Raw genomic sequence first — 13,381 nt, forward strand, 5'->3', positions numbered from 1 at the left:
GCATGTTCTAGAATGTACCTGTAAAATGCACGTAGTTTACAAGAACATTATACATAATTTCTCATATGTGATAACACCAGGGGAAAAATAAAATTAACCAGAAAAAGGGAAGTTTAACTATAAGTTCTGTAACATTTCTTTATATCAAAATTGTGCGACTCCAGTATAATAATGATAATGAATGAATATAATGAATATAGATTTGATTGTTTAGCTATATGACATACAATAGTGGGACTTGCATGCCATCTCTCTGTTATCTGTGAAACTAATTTCATGTTAACTGAACATGTGATGAGGCTTCTAATGATAACTTGTGTGCAGTTCTGCAATTGACCAGAAGACAAAGGAAAAGGTGGCCATTAAAAAGCTATACAGACCATTCCAGTCTCTGATCCATGCTAAACGTGCCTACAGAGAGCTCCGGCTGCTCCGTCATATCCAGCACGACAATGTAAGTCTTCTTGACAGACTTCTAATTTATTAACTTTCATTTATCATTTAGACCAGAGCTTTATGTATGCATGTCGTTTCATAATCCTTCTGTCAATTGAAAGAGAAAGAAAAGATTTCATGATACTATTGTTGTGAAAGCCCCCCTTTATCTTCTCAAACCGGTTTCTGTGCTTAGTAAACATTATACCTGACCTGACGCTGCTGCTTGTTTAATATGGACTTCAGGTTGAGTAGCAAGAGGATCAAGAATAATTAATGCAATAATTTATCCTCTTTTCAAATCCAAGCCCAGTTAAGTCACTGACTCACTGGCATTTCAAATTCATAATTATTTTTAGCAGCATTGAATTTTCCAGGGCAAAGTTTGCTTTAATGATTTTTTAAGCAACAGCAAATAAACATATAGCTGGAAGCAGCAAAGAAATATGACTTCAGGGTAAGATATTCCAAAGCTACTTTTTGCACTTTGGCCAGTGGCACTGTCGCCTAGTCAGTCTGCTAACACTGACAACTCTAAACCCGAAGTTCTATGGACTACCACCATATACTCCCTAAAATGCGAGAAAGATAAGAAAATTAACAAACTCTATATGTGCCACTCTTGCATTTTTGCCGTAAACTGAATAATTGTGAAATGAATCAACAAATCTAACAAATCTTTGCGATGCAGAGACCAACCCTGAATTCAAATATATTCTTCTTCTTGTAGGTTATCTGCCTCCTTAATGTCTTCACCCCTGATTCCACGCTGGAGAAATTTGAGACTTTGTGAGTGTCAAGATGAACAAAATGCATTCCTGTGCAAAAATTGTACGCTTGTCATGACAGGCTGAAGGATGCAGTGTATGCATGCATATGTGTGGATGTATTTGTGTGTGATTGAGACAATGTGCTCTATGCAGAAGTTTTTTTAAATCTCAGTTTCAGTAAACAGAATAGAAAAACAATATTGAAACGCTTACATTTTCTAATGTTTTTTGCCCAGCTATATGGTGATGCCGTTTGTTGCTCAGGATCTTGGGCACATAATGAAGAGGAAACAGTTAACCAGCAAAGTCATCACATACCTGTTCTATCAGATACTGCGAGGACTCAAGGTCTGCCTTCATTCTGTTCATTGAAACTTTGCACTGAACTTACGTTCTGAATGTTTTCGATAGATGTCATACACCAAGTTCCTTGAACACCATTATTGATGATATTGAATTTTGATTGATATTGCATCTAAATAGTAACTGATACTTTTTTCCTTAGTATATCCATTCTGCTGGGATCATTCATCGGGTATGTAGAACAAATCTTATTTATATACTAGTGTTCAAATGCTTGAGTTCTGTAAGATTTTTTTTTTTTATGTTTATGAAAGAATTCTCTTATGCTCAAAAAATACAGACTGATTAGGCGACAATCCACTGGCCAAAGCGCAAATGTATAACTTTGGAATATCTTACCCTAAAGTCATAAAATCAAAAATACAGAAAAACAGTAATATTGTTAAATATTATTCGAATTTTTTTCTAACTGAAAATATTTTAAAATGTAATTTATTCCTGAGACGCAAAGCTAAATTATCAGCATCATTACTCCAGCCTTCAGTGTCGCACGATCCTTCAGAAATCACTCGCTTATTTGCTGCTCAAGAAACATTTCAGATTATTATCAATGCTGAAAACAGTTGTGCTACTTAATATTTTTTGTGGAAACTGATAGTGTTTCCCTGGGATTCTTTAATGAAAAGAAAGTTCAAAAGAACAGCATTTAGACTGCATAAATACTGATGTCTTTACTGTCACTTTTGATCAGTTTAAAAGCATGATTAAATGCAAATGTTAATCATGAGATTACTACAAATAGAGGCTATGATGTGTCTTTTTTAATGTTTTTAATAAATGTTAGTTTCATGTATTTACTTCACAATATGGCCAAATTCTGATTAATAGGCCTATTGGAATATTCCTGTGCATGTAAACACAGTCGCTGATAGACATGATGAAATTAAGGTAATCACTGATGTCTTGTTTCAGGATCTTAAACCTAGTAACCTTGCAGTGGATGAAAACTGTGAATTAAAGGTAACATAACAAAGATAAATATAATGTTGATAAAATGAATGACCAGCAGAATAATTTTTACAATATTGCAAATAATATTACGGACAAATGTTCATTTGTTTCACTCCTGAAACCTTTCGACACTTCTTGTCCTTTTTTTTTTTGTTTTGTTTAACTACTATGTGGCCTATACTATGTGCTTTCTTACACTCTTTGTTAGATCCTGGACTTTGGACTGGCAAGACACACTGAAACTGAGATGACAGGCTATGTGGTGACTCGCTGGTACAGAGCCCCTGAAGTCATTTTCAACTGGATGCATTATACTCAAACAGGTGACCTTTGACCCAACACGTTGTGTACAAGGTGATTTAAAAAGTAAGAGGTTGACTATTTTTTATATTGTGTGTTTTGTGGATGGGTCATATTCTGTTCTGCTGTTTTGTTGTATCTTGGAACATACCACTAGTGTTTTGTCACTCAGTTCTGTTCTTCTGTTCTCAGTTGATGTTTGGTCTGCTGGCTGCATCCTGGCTGAGATGATAACAGGAGAGGTGCTTTTCCCAGGCACTGACAGTATCCTTTCTCTCTCCTCACTTTTTAAAAATATCTGTTGACCAAAAGAGTGCCTATTCTTTAACGCCATGTTAAGGTATTGACCAGCTGAAGAAGATCCTCAACTTGACAGGCACACCAAACTCAACGCTTGTTCAGAAAATGCAAAGCAAAGATGTAGGCAAATACCATCAGACCAACTCTTACTGTCTGTTTTAGGAACGTGTGAATCTTTTTATGAGTCTATTTTTCATTATTGTATTGATGGGTTTGCAGGCACAATCATATGTCCGCTCACTTCCAGTCCAAAAGAAAAAGGCCTTCAAAGAGGTCTTTTCCGGTATGGATCCTAATGGTATGTCCACAACTCCTAAATCGACTTCAATTTCATAAATATTTTTAAAAACTAATAGCACTCAGTAAGTATTATCTAACAGGTTAACAAGAATAGTTCATCCCACAAAATTGAAAATTTGCTGAAAATTTACTCACCCTTAGGGTCATCAGGTGGATGATTTTGTTTCTTCATCAGAATAGATTTGGAGAAATTTAGCATTCCATCACTTGCACACCAATGGATCCTCTGCAGTGAATGGGTGCCGCCAGAATGAGAGTCCAAACAGCTGATAAAAACATCACAATAATCCACAAGTAATCCTCACGACTCCAGTACATCAATTAACATCTTGTGAAGCGAAAGGCTGCATGTTTTTAATAAACAAATCCATTATTAAGACATTTTTAACTTCAAATCATTGCTTTAGGCTAAAAAACAAGTCCTCTACCATTGCTTTCTCCAGTAAAAAAGAAGAAATATGCACAGATTAAGCACCGTTTACAAGCAAAAACAGTCCAGTCCATTTGAAATGACTTGATGGATTTATTTCTTACAAACACAGAGCTTTTCACTTCACAAGACATTAACTGATGGACTGGAGTCGTGTGGATTACTTGTGGATTATGGCAATGTTTTTTTTTAAAGATTTAGTTTTGGCATTTTTGTCTTTATTTGATAGGACAGTGTAGATTTTGACAGGAAGCAAGTGGGAGAGATCGGGGGTGGAGCAGAATCGGGAAATGTCCGCAAGCTGGGACTCAAACTCGGGACACCCAAAGTGCAAATGCATCATATGTCGGCGTGCTACCCTCGAGGCTATCGGCGCCATTGTGATGTTTTTATCAGCCTTTCGGACTCTTATTCTGATGGCACTCATTTGCTGCCGAGGTCCAGAGAGTGGGTACATTTTCAGCAAATTTTCATTTTTGGGTGAACTGTTCCTTTAATTATCTTGTCACAAATGCATTTGTGTGATATTGCATTGGTTTTGAATGAGGAAATGTCACCCTCTAGTGGCAGACTAGTACATTAGCTACTATATTACTATGATAGCTGTTATTATTATTATTGCTTGACAAAGCTTTAAGCATTTAATACTATTCTAAACTCTCAAACAAGGCTTTGTAAAGCCAATAATAGCGTTTGTCTTGACAGGGTTTCCCATCTGATGCATTTTATTTTTTTTTTACTGTAATTTAGCTTTGATGTAATGTGTGTTCCATCAACAGCCATCGACCTGTTGGAAGGCATGCTGGTTTTAGACCCGGAGGTCAGACTTACGGCAAAAAACGGTCTTTCGCATCCATATCTTTCTGAGTTCCATGACCCTGAAAACGAGCCTGTGTCTCCTGCATATGATGATTCCTTTGAGAGTCTGGATCTGGCTGTCAGCGAATGGAAGAGTGAGAGCATATGCATACACACATATACAGCTCTATCTTATTTAACATTTGACGCTCTGGCATTCTGTTTAATCTGCTCGGAAACATTTCTAAATTCTAATGTTGGTCTTGACATCATTTATATTTTTAACGCTATTCTGCCTTTTCATGTCTCACAGGTCTTATCCACATGGAGATCATGACATTTGACCCAGACAACCCCAGAGTGACTGCAACATAATACCTCATATTCACATCAGGAGAACAGCACTCCAAAGAATTACAACACTGATGAACTATTGTTTGCTTTTTTTGTCAAATGCCTTTGGCAAGACATCTTTAAAACCTGTTGTTTTCAAGAACAGTTCAATAGATATCACCCTTTTTTGTTATCAATGTTAACTAAATAGATATTGACTATGTCTAAGTGTGTAAACCAACTTTTAAAGAATTTTTAAGAACTCAAGTATTTTAAGATAATGAAGTGAGGAAAGATAAAAGTGTAAAAAAATAAAAGATTTTTTTGTGGATGCCTTTGTTCTTAATTAATATTATATTGTACTATATTATATTATACTGATGTTTAATATTAACTATTATTTATTGTATTTTATAACAAACAATCGAGTGTAATTAGATGTACAGTCAAATTTACATTTACCATTAGGGGGCAGTATTTGGTAGGTAAAGTTAGTACTTTAAAATTACCTCAAATCTCCATTCAAACATGCCAGTCTGCTTTGAAGTTTCCTGCCTGCACCGGCAAAGGAATTTATTTTGGATCTGCTGGATGACAGTGTAGCAAAAAGCACATTTGACCTGCTCGCAAGGTCTTCACTCTGATAAATCAATCAGCTGCTTTCGACGGAGGTTGGTATCTCTCACAGGACAATTGCTATCAGGTTCATCCACTTAAACAACAACAGAATTGTCCTTTAAGGAGTATGAGTAATACTAACTGACCTGCCAGCTAAATCCTCATTGAATGGAAGCTTAGTTTGCCTGTTGTAACCTGATATTTTGGCACTGCCTGGTCAGGTGTGGTTTTTAGGTCCTATGGGAATGCGTTCAAGTAGTGGTTGGGTATTTATCTGTTTAGCCAACAAATGTTTAATGTGTAGTGTACTTTTAACAGTGTTATTTAACTCTCTGAAGAGTTGGTACTTTTGTTGTCCTCATGTTTTCTGAGTGTTGCACCTGTTGCCCTTTCTAGTCTTGAGGTGAACGTCACAATAAGAGTGTCTTTTTCCTCACCAGCTTCACTTACTAACAGTGTAGTCAATATTCAGAACAGTGGTGGATCAATATGAGTGTTTCATTTTTCAGATTTAAACCCTTTTACATTTGTTTCCCACAGTCTCAAATAGTTGGTTACATGGATCTAGAAGGTGAGATATTAGATAAATGTCCTTGTTTCCCACTGTAATATTATTTTATGCCTATTCTTAATTATTTGTATTAATTACTGGCCTTACAGGTTTGTCAATTACAAAAACCAAAGTACTTAAAAGAATACCGTGGTATTACCATGGTACATTTGTTGAATGTTTTGGTACTTTTTTGTTGTGATCCATGTTATATGGATGCTAGCTAATTTGTCTTCCATATGGATATTATGTTTGCTAGTGTGAATTCAAAATATGGGTCAAAATTATCAGGATGAGATGGCAAAAAAATGGCACATTAAAAGAATGACATTTTTAAAAAGAAAACCTTATACTAAGTAGTTTGGCATGATCTTCTATTATTATTTCTTAGAAGAAAAAAATAATTTTCACAAATTAAAGTAATTCTCATGTGTTGTGACTAACCAAAAATGTAATGACATTTACGAATTAATTCGCAACATTCAAAAAAAGTAACCATAAAAATATATTTTTAAATCCTTTTGAAAGTAATGATAAAGATGTGTACACTCACGTATATTTAAGGTGTAAGTCAAATATGTTATTACTTTTTACACTACATTTTTAGGGTCATTAAATGTAAACTTTTCTTGAAATTGGTCTAAAAGTTTTTCTAAACCATAAAGAACTTTACCCCCCCCCCCTTTTCTTTATTGTGGACACCCTTGCATGTTATTGACCCAAATATCTCTATAGCAGTGATAATTAAATTAAACAGTTTTTGTTGCATTTTCGAATTCCTATGTTGTGTAAAAAAAAAAAGAAAGGCTGAAGAAATAACAACTGAAGACAAATGATTTTATGTAACCCTGATTTATTGGTGTTTCCATGTGGTACATGGCTCGATGAATACAACAATTTTGACATAAGAACAGCTCATCAGCCCATCATCCAAAATCAGGAAAAGGAAAGAGTAAAAGTTGGGTAATAACTGAGATTTGCCTCACAGTTACCCCTCTTTAAGGGCAGTACAGTCTCAAATGAGTAGATTTTGTTGCACTATGAGTATGCAGCAGAAGCATTGACAATGCTGGTTGTAGTGATGCAGAATTCTGAGTCAGCTGAAAAAGAATTCATTTTGTGTGTTTAATACTTGCATGTCATGACATAGAGCTATTCACCCTGAAGAAGTACTTGAGCTCCATGCTTTGTCTGTCTCATTAGCTCCTTTCTCATTGTGCATCCCCTTAAGGACAATTTGTACTCTGGATGAGGAGCGATGCCAAGAGGAAAAAACAAAAATCAAAGACAACACAGTGAGCGTGAAAAGCCGTTCTGATATAACACTTTGACATGAAAGTCTCTTTGGGTCACTGTGGTTTTTGGGGGTTAAACACATCAAAAAGTTATGAAGCATTGAAGTGTGTGAAAAAGATAGGAGTTGCCCAGGTGGTAGATGATATTCGGGAGTGGGGAACTGGGTGGACATGATTGGTTTAAAAGCGGCGCTTCTGGCTCTGCACCACAGAGCGGGAAATTGACATTTGGCTGCCGCCGCCGCCGCCACCACCAATGGACATCCCTGAGCCACCACCATATCCATAGCCGCTGCCACTGCTGAAGCCACTACCACCACCGAATCCGGCGCCACCACCGTATCCAGAACCACTACCATATCCAGCACCACCACCGAATCCGAAGCCGCCGCCACCACCACCTGTGAACCAACAAACAAAGACATTAGTTTTACTGAACACCAATGCAGTTTTTACAGCAAATTATATGCTTTTTGTCTACGGTCATGATAGGAAAAGATAATACGCTTACCGCTGCTTGACTCCTGGATGTGGATGGTTGCAGAGCCACCACCAGAACCAATCCTGCCAAAGTTAAAAGAAAATAAATGTCAATATAAAAGACACATTACAGAAAATTAAATTAACAGAAAAATATACTTTCAAAATAGCAAAGAGACTGACCTGCACTCCTCGCCTTCCAGAAGTTTCCTGTAGGTGGCGATCTCAATGTCCAAGGCCAGTTTGACATTCATGAGCTCCTGGTACTCACGCACCTGGCGCGCCATATCCTGCTTTGCTCTTTGCAGGGCCTCTTCCAGGTCCTTAATGCGGAGCTTGGCATCCTTCACTGCCAGTTCTCCACGCTCCTCAGCCTCAGCGATCTGAGCTTCCAGGTTGGCACGCTGAGCAGAAGACATTACTACTTCAGTTTTCAGCAACACTTTTACATTATTCCTGTCCTTAGGAACTCCTTTTGATCACGTAATTTCCAACATAACATGCACATTTTCATAATTGAAAGTACAACTTTTTCTTTGAAAGTACATTTAGTACACAGTAAGGATTTGGTTGGTTGTAAATGTAATTCAGGTTTAAACTTCATCCAAAAGCATCCAAAGACTAACAAAATTCTTACTTGTCCCTTGACAGCTTCGATTTCATTCTGAAGTCTGCTGATCATGCGGTTGAGCTCAGCAATCTCCTGCTTGGTGTTGCGAAGGTCATCTCCGTATTTGCCGGCAGATGACTGCATCTCCTCGAACTAGGTGGTGAAAAAGAGAGTCATTGTGATTAGGATCAGTCAGTTGATTGCTTCAAAATAATGTTGGTTTGATGCTTGAATGTCTTTTCTCACCTTCTGTTTGTACCACGACTCAGCCTCAGCACGGCTGCGGTTGGCGATGTCCTCATACTGTGCACGGACCTCAGCAACAATGGAATCCATGTCCAGGCTGCGACTGTTGTCCATTTCCACAATGACTGATGTGTCTTTGATCTGTCCCTGGAGTTCACGCAGCTCCTAAAATTGCAAGGTGAATGTTTGAGATAAACCTAACATTGAAAACTAGCATCTCAGTGGTAATATAGTTTCATCAAACACTCACCTCCTCAAAGATGGCCCTGAGGAAGTTAATTTCATCTTGAAGAGAATCAAGCTTGGCCTCAAGCTCAACCTTGTTCATGTAGGCGGCATCAACATCCTATGAAGACATGAACGGAGCTCAATATAGTATGTGGCCTTTACAGATGTACAATGAAAAGAAATGTAAACTATAACTAGAGAATCAAGACAGCAGCCAAGTGTTTTACCTTCTTCAGCAGGACAAATTCATTTTCCACTGAGGCACGCTTGTTGATTTCATCCTCATATCTGCAAAGATAAGTTTTCTGCTTTAGCATATTGTGCTAATTATACCATGCACACAAAGTGTAATCCATAGACTATAAACCTGCTCTTGCACAGCTACTTACTTGTTCTTGAAGTCCTCTACCAAGTTCTGCATGTTCTTCAGCTCTCCTTCTAGCTTCATCTTCTCATTACCAAGTCCGTCAAGCTGTCTGCGCAGGTTGGCGATGTAGGCCTCGAACATGGCGTCGATGTTGGAGCGGGTGGTGGTCTGGTCCTGCAGTAAACTCCATTTTGTCTCAAGTACTTTGTTCTGCTGTTCCAGGAAACGCACCTGTATTGGAGATAAACCAGTAAACGATTTTAATAAATTGCTTTATTAGGAAAGGAGAACATCAAGGATCTTTGATCTGCCATTACTCATGCCACAAGATATGTCCTTTACAGTAATTATGAAGCATGCCTCTTATTGCATATCAGGACTTGCGGTGACACACCTTTGGCACCTTTAGAGGAATTTAGTAGCATTAGTGCCATGCCATGTTGGCCAGCACAGCTTGTATATTCTTTTCGTGGAGTAACTGTCCTCTTAATATGCACACTCCCCTTTGGAGATAATGAAATGCTAACCTCAAGTGACACCACAACATGTTCAGACTCTCCATGCTCCAATTTATGCTCCCAAAACTATGTTTCCCTCCTGGCATAAAGGGCGAGGCTCCTAGGAGACCTGTGCCAAGTGGCAGGCCTTAACAGAGATATTATGGCACGCCTTACTCTCAGGTGCTAACTGTTCCCACCCTCCAGCAGATTTATGCCATGCAATTAAATTCCTGCAAAATCTCACAATGACTTTGAACTTGCAGGATTCACATAAAAAGAACAAAGCATCAATGACATCAGTAGAGTTATGTGAGCTACATGATTGCTGATCATATCTCTTGCCAGAATCATACAAATGGGCGTAGCACCTAGGTAAGGGGGTGAAATTTACAAGGTGTGGTCACATCGTGAATTCCCCAAAGGTGTCAGAGAATCAAAACAGGAAACTTGTTTTATTTAGGTTAAATTAAAATTATTATTAGGACTTACATAAAGTTACCCCTATGAGACTTGGTGCCATTTTTATGACAGGTATTGCATTGAGTAAGAGTTAAAGATGATGCTCATCTGTTACACACACACATACACACACATATCTGCATTGCTGCCATAGGGATAGATGGCAAACTTGATCCATGCCCTTATTTGGATTGGCCTAGTCATTGGATCTCACCTGGCTTGGGTTTCCAAACTCACCCTCACTGTCTGAGAACAATTGCATACAAGAAAAAAAAAAAACTCAAGCCTGTGCTAAGATATAGACTTTGACTGCTTGACTGAAATGTAGTGATGATAATGCAAAATGTGGCATATGCTATGCTGGCCTGTCTCCTATGGGCTTACCGTTATACGGAATCTGACACTAGGAGGATTTCCTGGCTATGAAATATTTAATGAGAAGAACCCAGCTCATATGAAGGCCCTTCAAATGTGTGCATGAAAACCCAACATTCAGATGAAAAGTCAAAATGTTGGAGGTGCAAAATGAGATTGTTGTGTTGTACAACTGTGTATGCTTGAAAAGAGAAGACTAACCTTGTCAATGAAGGAAGCGAAGCGGTTGTTGAGGTTCTTAATCTGCTCTTTCTCCTGGGTGCGGACAACTTGGATGTTGGGGTCGATTTCTAGGTTCAGTGGGGCTAGGAGGCTCTGGTTGACTGTGACAGCTGTGATGGGTGCCATACCACCTGGGAACCCTCCACCTAGACCGAATCCTGCACCACCACCGAATCCTGAACCACCGCCGAATCCTGAACCACCGCCGAATCCTGAACCACCACCGAATCCTGAACCACCGCCAAATCCTGCACCACCGCCGTAACCTCCTCCGAGACCTCCTCCATAGCCGCCGCCACCGCCGCCAATGCTGTAGCCGAAGCTTGCTCCAGATCCTCCGCCAAAGCCGCTGCCGCCGCCACCACCGCCACCGCCAGAGCGACGGAATGACACAGAGCTCACCCTGCTGCCAATGGGTGCTGCACTGGCAGACATGCTAGAGAAGGACTTCCTCATGCCTCCACCCATGCCGCCGCTCATGCTTCCACCGCTGGTACTGTAGGTAGTGGTTTTGAACGAAGTCATGGCTGCTGTTGTCTATGAAGGGGTGAGGATCAGACAGAGAAAGAACAGGATGAGAAAGAGAAATCCAGAGCAGGAGAGCTCACTAAGAGGAAAGTTAAATCCCTCTGAGTGCCTTCTTCAAGGAGTGCAGCAGCTTTTATACCTTATGCTACGGGAGGGGCTCACCTGACCACTCCCCTTTCAGCCTCAGGCTCTTGTCCTGCCTTTCGCCCCTGTCCAAGTGATATACACACCCATCTTGCTGGGCTGGTATGGGAGTACTTTCAGCAGAGAAGGCCTGGCCACACCCTGACTTTTATGCATACACACTCACGTCAAGTGGAGAAATTAGGAGAGGAACAGGGAGTAGAAAAACAAGGTCAAACTACCTTTTTGCAAGTACTACAAAACCTTTATATTTTACTAGTGCTCTGTAATCCAAAGCACTTTAGTTAAATAACCAGATGGCATTCTATAAACTTAACGCATGGAAAACTATACAACTCCATGCATATTTCATGATTTTGGGAGGTTCAGGGCTCTCTGTTTGCTTTAAGCACCATGCAGGAGTATTAAATAGGGGAATATTTGATGAAGGGCTTAAATGTTGAAGCTTGGCGCTCGTCCTGGAAGCCATAGTGCCTTCTTCAAGGAGTGCAGCAGCTTTTATACCTTATGCTACGGGAGGGGCTCACCTGACCACTCCCCTTTCAGCCTCAGGCTCTTGTCCTGCCTTTCGCCCCTGTCCAAGTGATATACACACCCATCTTGCTGGGCTGGTATGGGAGTACTTTCAGCAGAGAAGGCCTGGCCACACCCTGACTTTTATGCATACACACTCACGTCAAGTGGAGAAATTAGGAGAGGAACAGGGAGTAGAAAAACAAGGTCAAACTACCTTTTTGCAAGTACTACAAAACCTTTATATTTTACTAGTGCTCTGTAATCCAAAGCACTTTAGTTAAATAACCAGATGGCATTCTATAAACTTAACGCATGGAAAACTATACAACTCCATGCATATTTCATGATTTTGGGAGGTTCAGGGCTCTCTGTTTGCTTTAAGCACCATGCAGGAGTATTAAATAGGGGAATATTTGATGAAGGGCTTAAATGTTGAAGCTTGGCGCTCGTCCTGGAAGCCATTGTGACCTTCAGTCTCCTCTTTCCATTCAAACAATCAAGCTTCTGTTCTCTCACCTCAATGGCTCTGTCACGGACACTACTTCACCACTCCGTTCTGTGGTTCCCAGAGGGCTGATGCAGTTGCATGCAAAGTAGATTTTTATGTTACCTCATATTAAAACACATAGCAGAAACTTTATTGGGTATGTCAACAGCTTTGTTTGCATTAGCATGCTAGACTTTAACTTTAGTTTGGATAGTTACAAGTGAGTATCAGAACAGTGCATGGCGGCTGCAAGAGCAGTGTGGTTATTTTTGAAGCTGTCCTTAGGTGGCATTATTTAGCAACACGTGCTGCTTTTGTTAGCATGTCAGTATCGCCCCTATCATGTTCAAGTGTCAGCGTGGATCTGAAGACTTGTGGAGTGGACAGGTCTGAAAGATTAATTTAGAAAACTTGTAAGTATTCATCAGATAAAGTGAAGTGTACAGCAGGTTTATTGACATGAGCTAGCTCATTAACAGGGACTTCTATAAACATAGCCACTTGTCACTGAGAGGAAAAGCAAGCATATTTGTCTGTAGAAATTCAGGATGAGTCACTTTATTAACAAACATTGTTTACGTGGTATTTAGCCCCCTGTGCATTTTTCTTAAAATGGTACAGCCTATTGTTAATCCATTGATCTGAACAGTGATACTGTGAAGTACCCCAGCATTTTCTTTGAATGCATACAATGCAATCTGTCAGGAGATAGAAGTTGCACAATGTGGGAGATTGAACTGTGAGATCAAAGATGTCTTGAAGCATCCCCTATAGAA

At 39.4% G+C, this 13,381-nt stretch overlaps 2 protein-coding genes across 5 annotated transcripts in view; one reads left to right on the forward strand and one right to left on the reverse strand.

Moving 5' to 3' along the window:
• Positions 1-5,299, forward strand: part of LOC107705698 (mitogen-activated protein kinase 14A-like) — an 18,129-nt gene extending 12,830 nt beyond the window's left edge. Inside the window, exons 2-12 of the mRNA XM_016509106.1 lie at positions 325-454; positions 1,166-1,224; positions 1,442-1,553; positions 1,711-1,740; positions 2,481-2,528; positions 2,728-2,842; positions 3,012-3,083; positions 3,160-3,239; positions 3,339-3,417; positions 4,629-4,802; positions 4,961-5,299. Coding sequence (XP_016364592.1) covers positions 325-454; positions 1,166-1,224; positions 1,442-1,553; positions 1,711-1,740; positions 2,481-2,528; positions 2,728-2,842; positions 3,012-3,083; positions 3,160-3,239; positions 3,339-3,417; positions 4,629-4,802; positions 4,961-5,022 — 961 coding nt within the window. The 3' untranslated portion in view covers positions 5,023-5,299. The remainder of the gene's footprint in view (positions 1-324; positions 455-1,165; positions 1,225-1,441; positions 1,554-1,710; positions 1,741-2,480; positions 2,529-2,727; positions 2,843-3,011; positions 3,084-3,159; positions 3,240-3,338; positions 3,418-4,628; positions 4,803-4,960) is intronic.
• Positions 5,300-6,981: 1,682 nt separating this feature from the next.
• LOC107705699 (intermediate filament protein ON3-like) lies at positions 6,982-11,584 on the reverse strand. Of its 4 annotated transcripts, XM_016509109.1 has the most exons (10): positions 11,179-11,584; positions 10,910-11,142; positions 9,397-9,605; positions 9,235-9,295; positions 9,030-9,125; positions 8,780-8,944; positions 8,561-8,686; positions 8,107-8,327; positions 7,955-8,007; positions 6,982-7,844 (listed from the first exon to the last, which is right to left on the reverse strand). In XM_016509109.1, the coding sequence occupies exons 1-10, from the start codon at positions 11,453-11,455 to the stop codon at positions 7,624-7,626; spliced, it is 1,662 nt and encodes a 553-aa protein (XP_016364595.1). In that variant the 5' UTR covers positions 11,456-11,584; the 3' UTR covers positions 6,982-7,623. The 4 variants fall into 4 exon arrangements, with proteins under 4 accessions (XP_016364595.1, XP_016364596.1, XP_016364597.1 ...); XM_016509110.1 differs by having other exon boundaries at positions 6,982-7,702; positions 7,957-8,007; positions 10,910-11,584; XM_016509111.1 differs by having other exon boundaries at positions 6,982-7,695; positions 7,956-8,007; positions 10,910-11,584.
• Positions 11,585-13,381: the final 1,797 nt, after the last annotated feature.

Source organism: Sinocyclocheilus rhinocerous, unplaced genomic scaffold (genome assembly GCF_001515625.1).
Source record: "Sinocyclocheilus rhinocerous isolate Xijiao unplaced genomic scaffold, SAMN03320098_v1.1 scaffold263, whole genome shotgun sequence".
Taxonomy (NCBI): Eukaryota; Metazoa; Chordata; class Actinopteri; order Cypriniformes; family Cyprinidae; genus Sinocyclocheilus; species Sinocyclocheilus rhinocerous.

Excerpts from the sequence above, each read along its gene's own strand:
- LOC107705699 (XM_016509108.1), bottom strand. The coding sequence starts at position 11,455 with ATGACTTCGTTCAAAACCACTACCTACAGTACCAGCGGTGGAAGCATG. Across the intron at positions 9,126-9,234 it reads AATTTGTCCTGCTGAAGAAG|GATGTTGATGCCGCCTACAT; the intron begins GTAAAACACTTG and ends ATGTCTTCATAG. Across the intron at positions 8,008-8,106 it reads CTGGAAGGCGAGGAGTGCAG|GATTGGTTCTGGTGGTGGCT; the intron begins GTCAGTCTCTTT and ends TAACTTTGGCAG.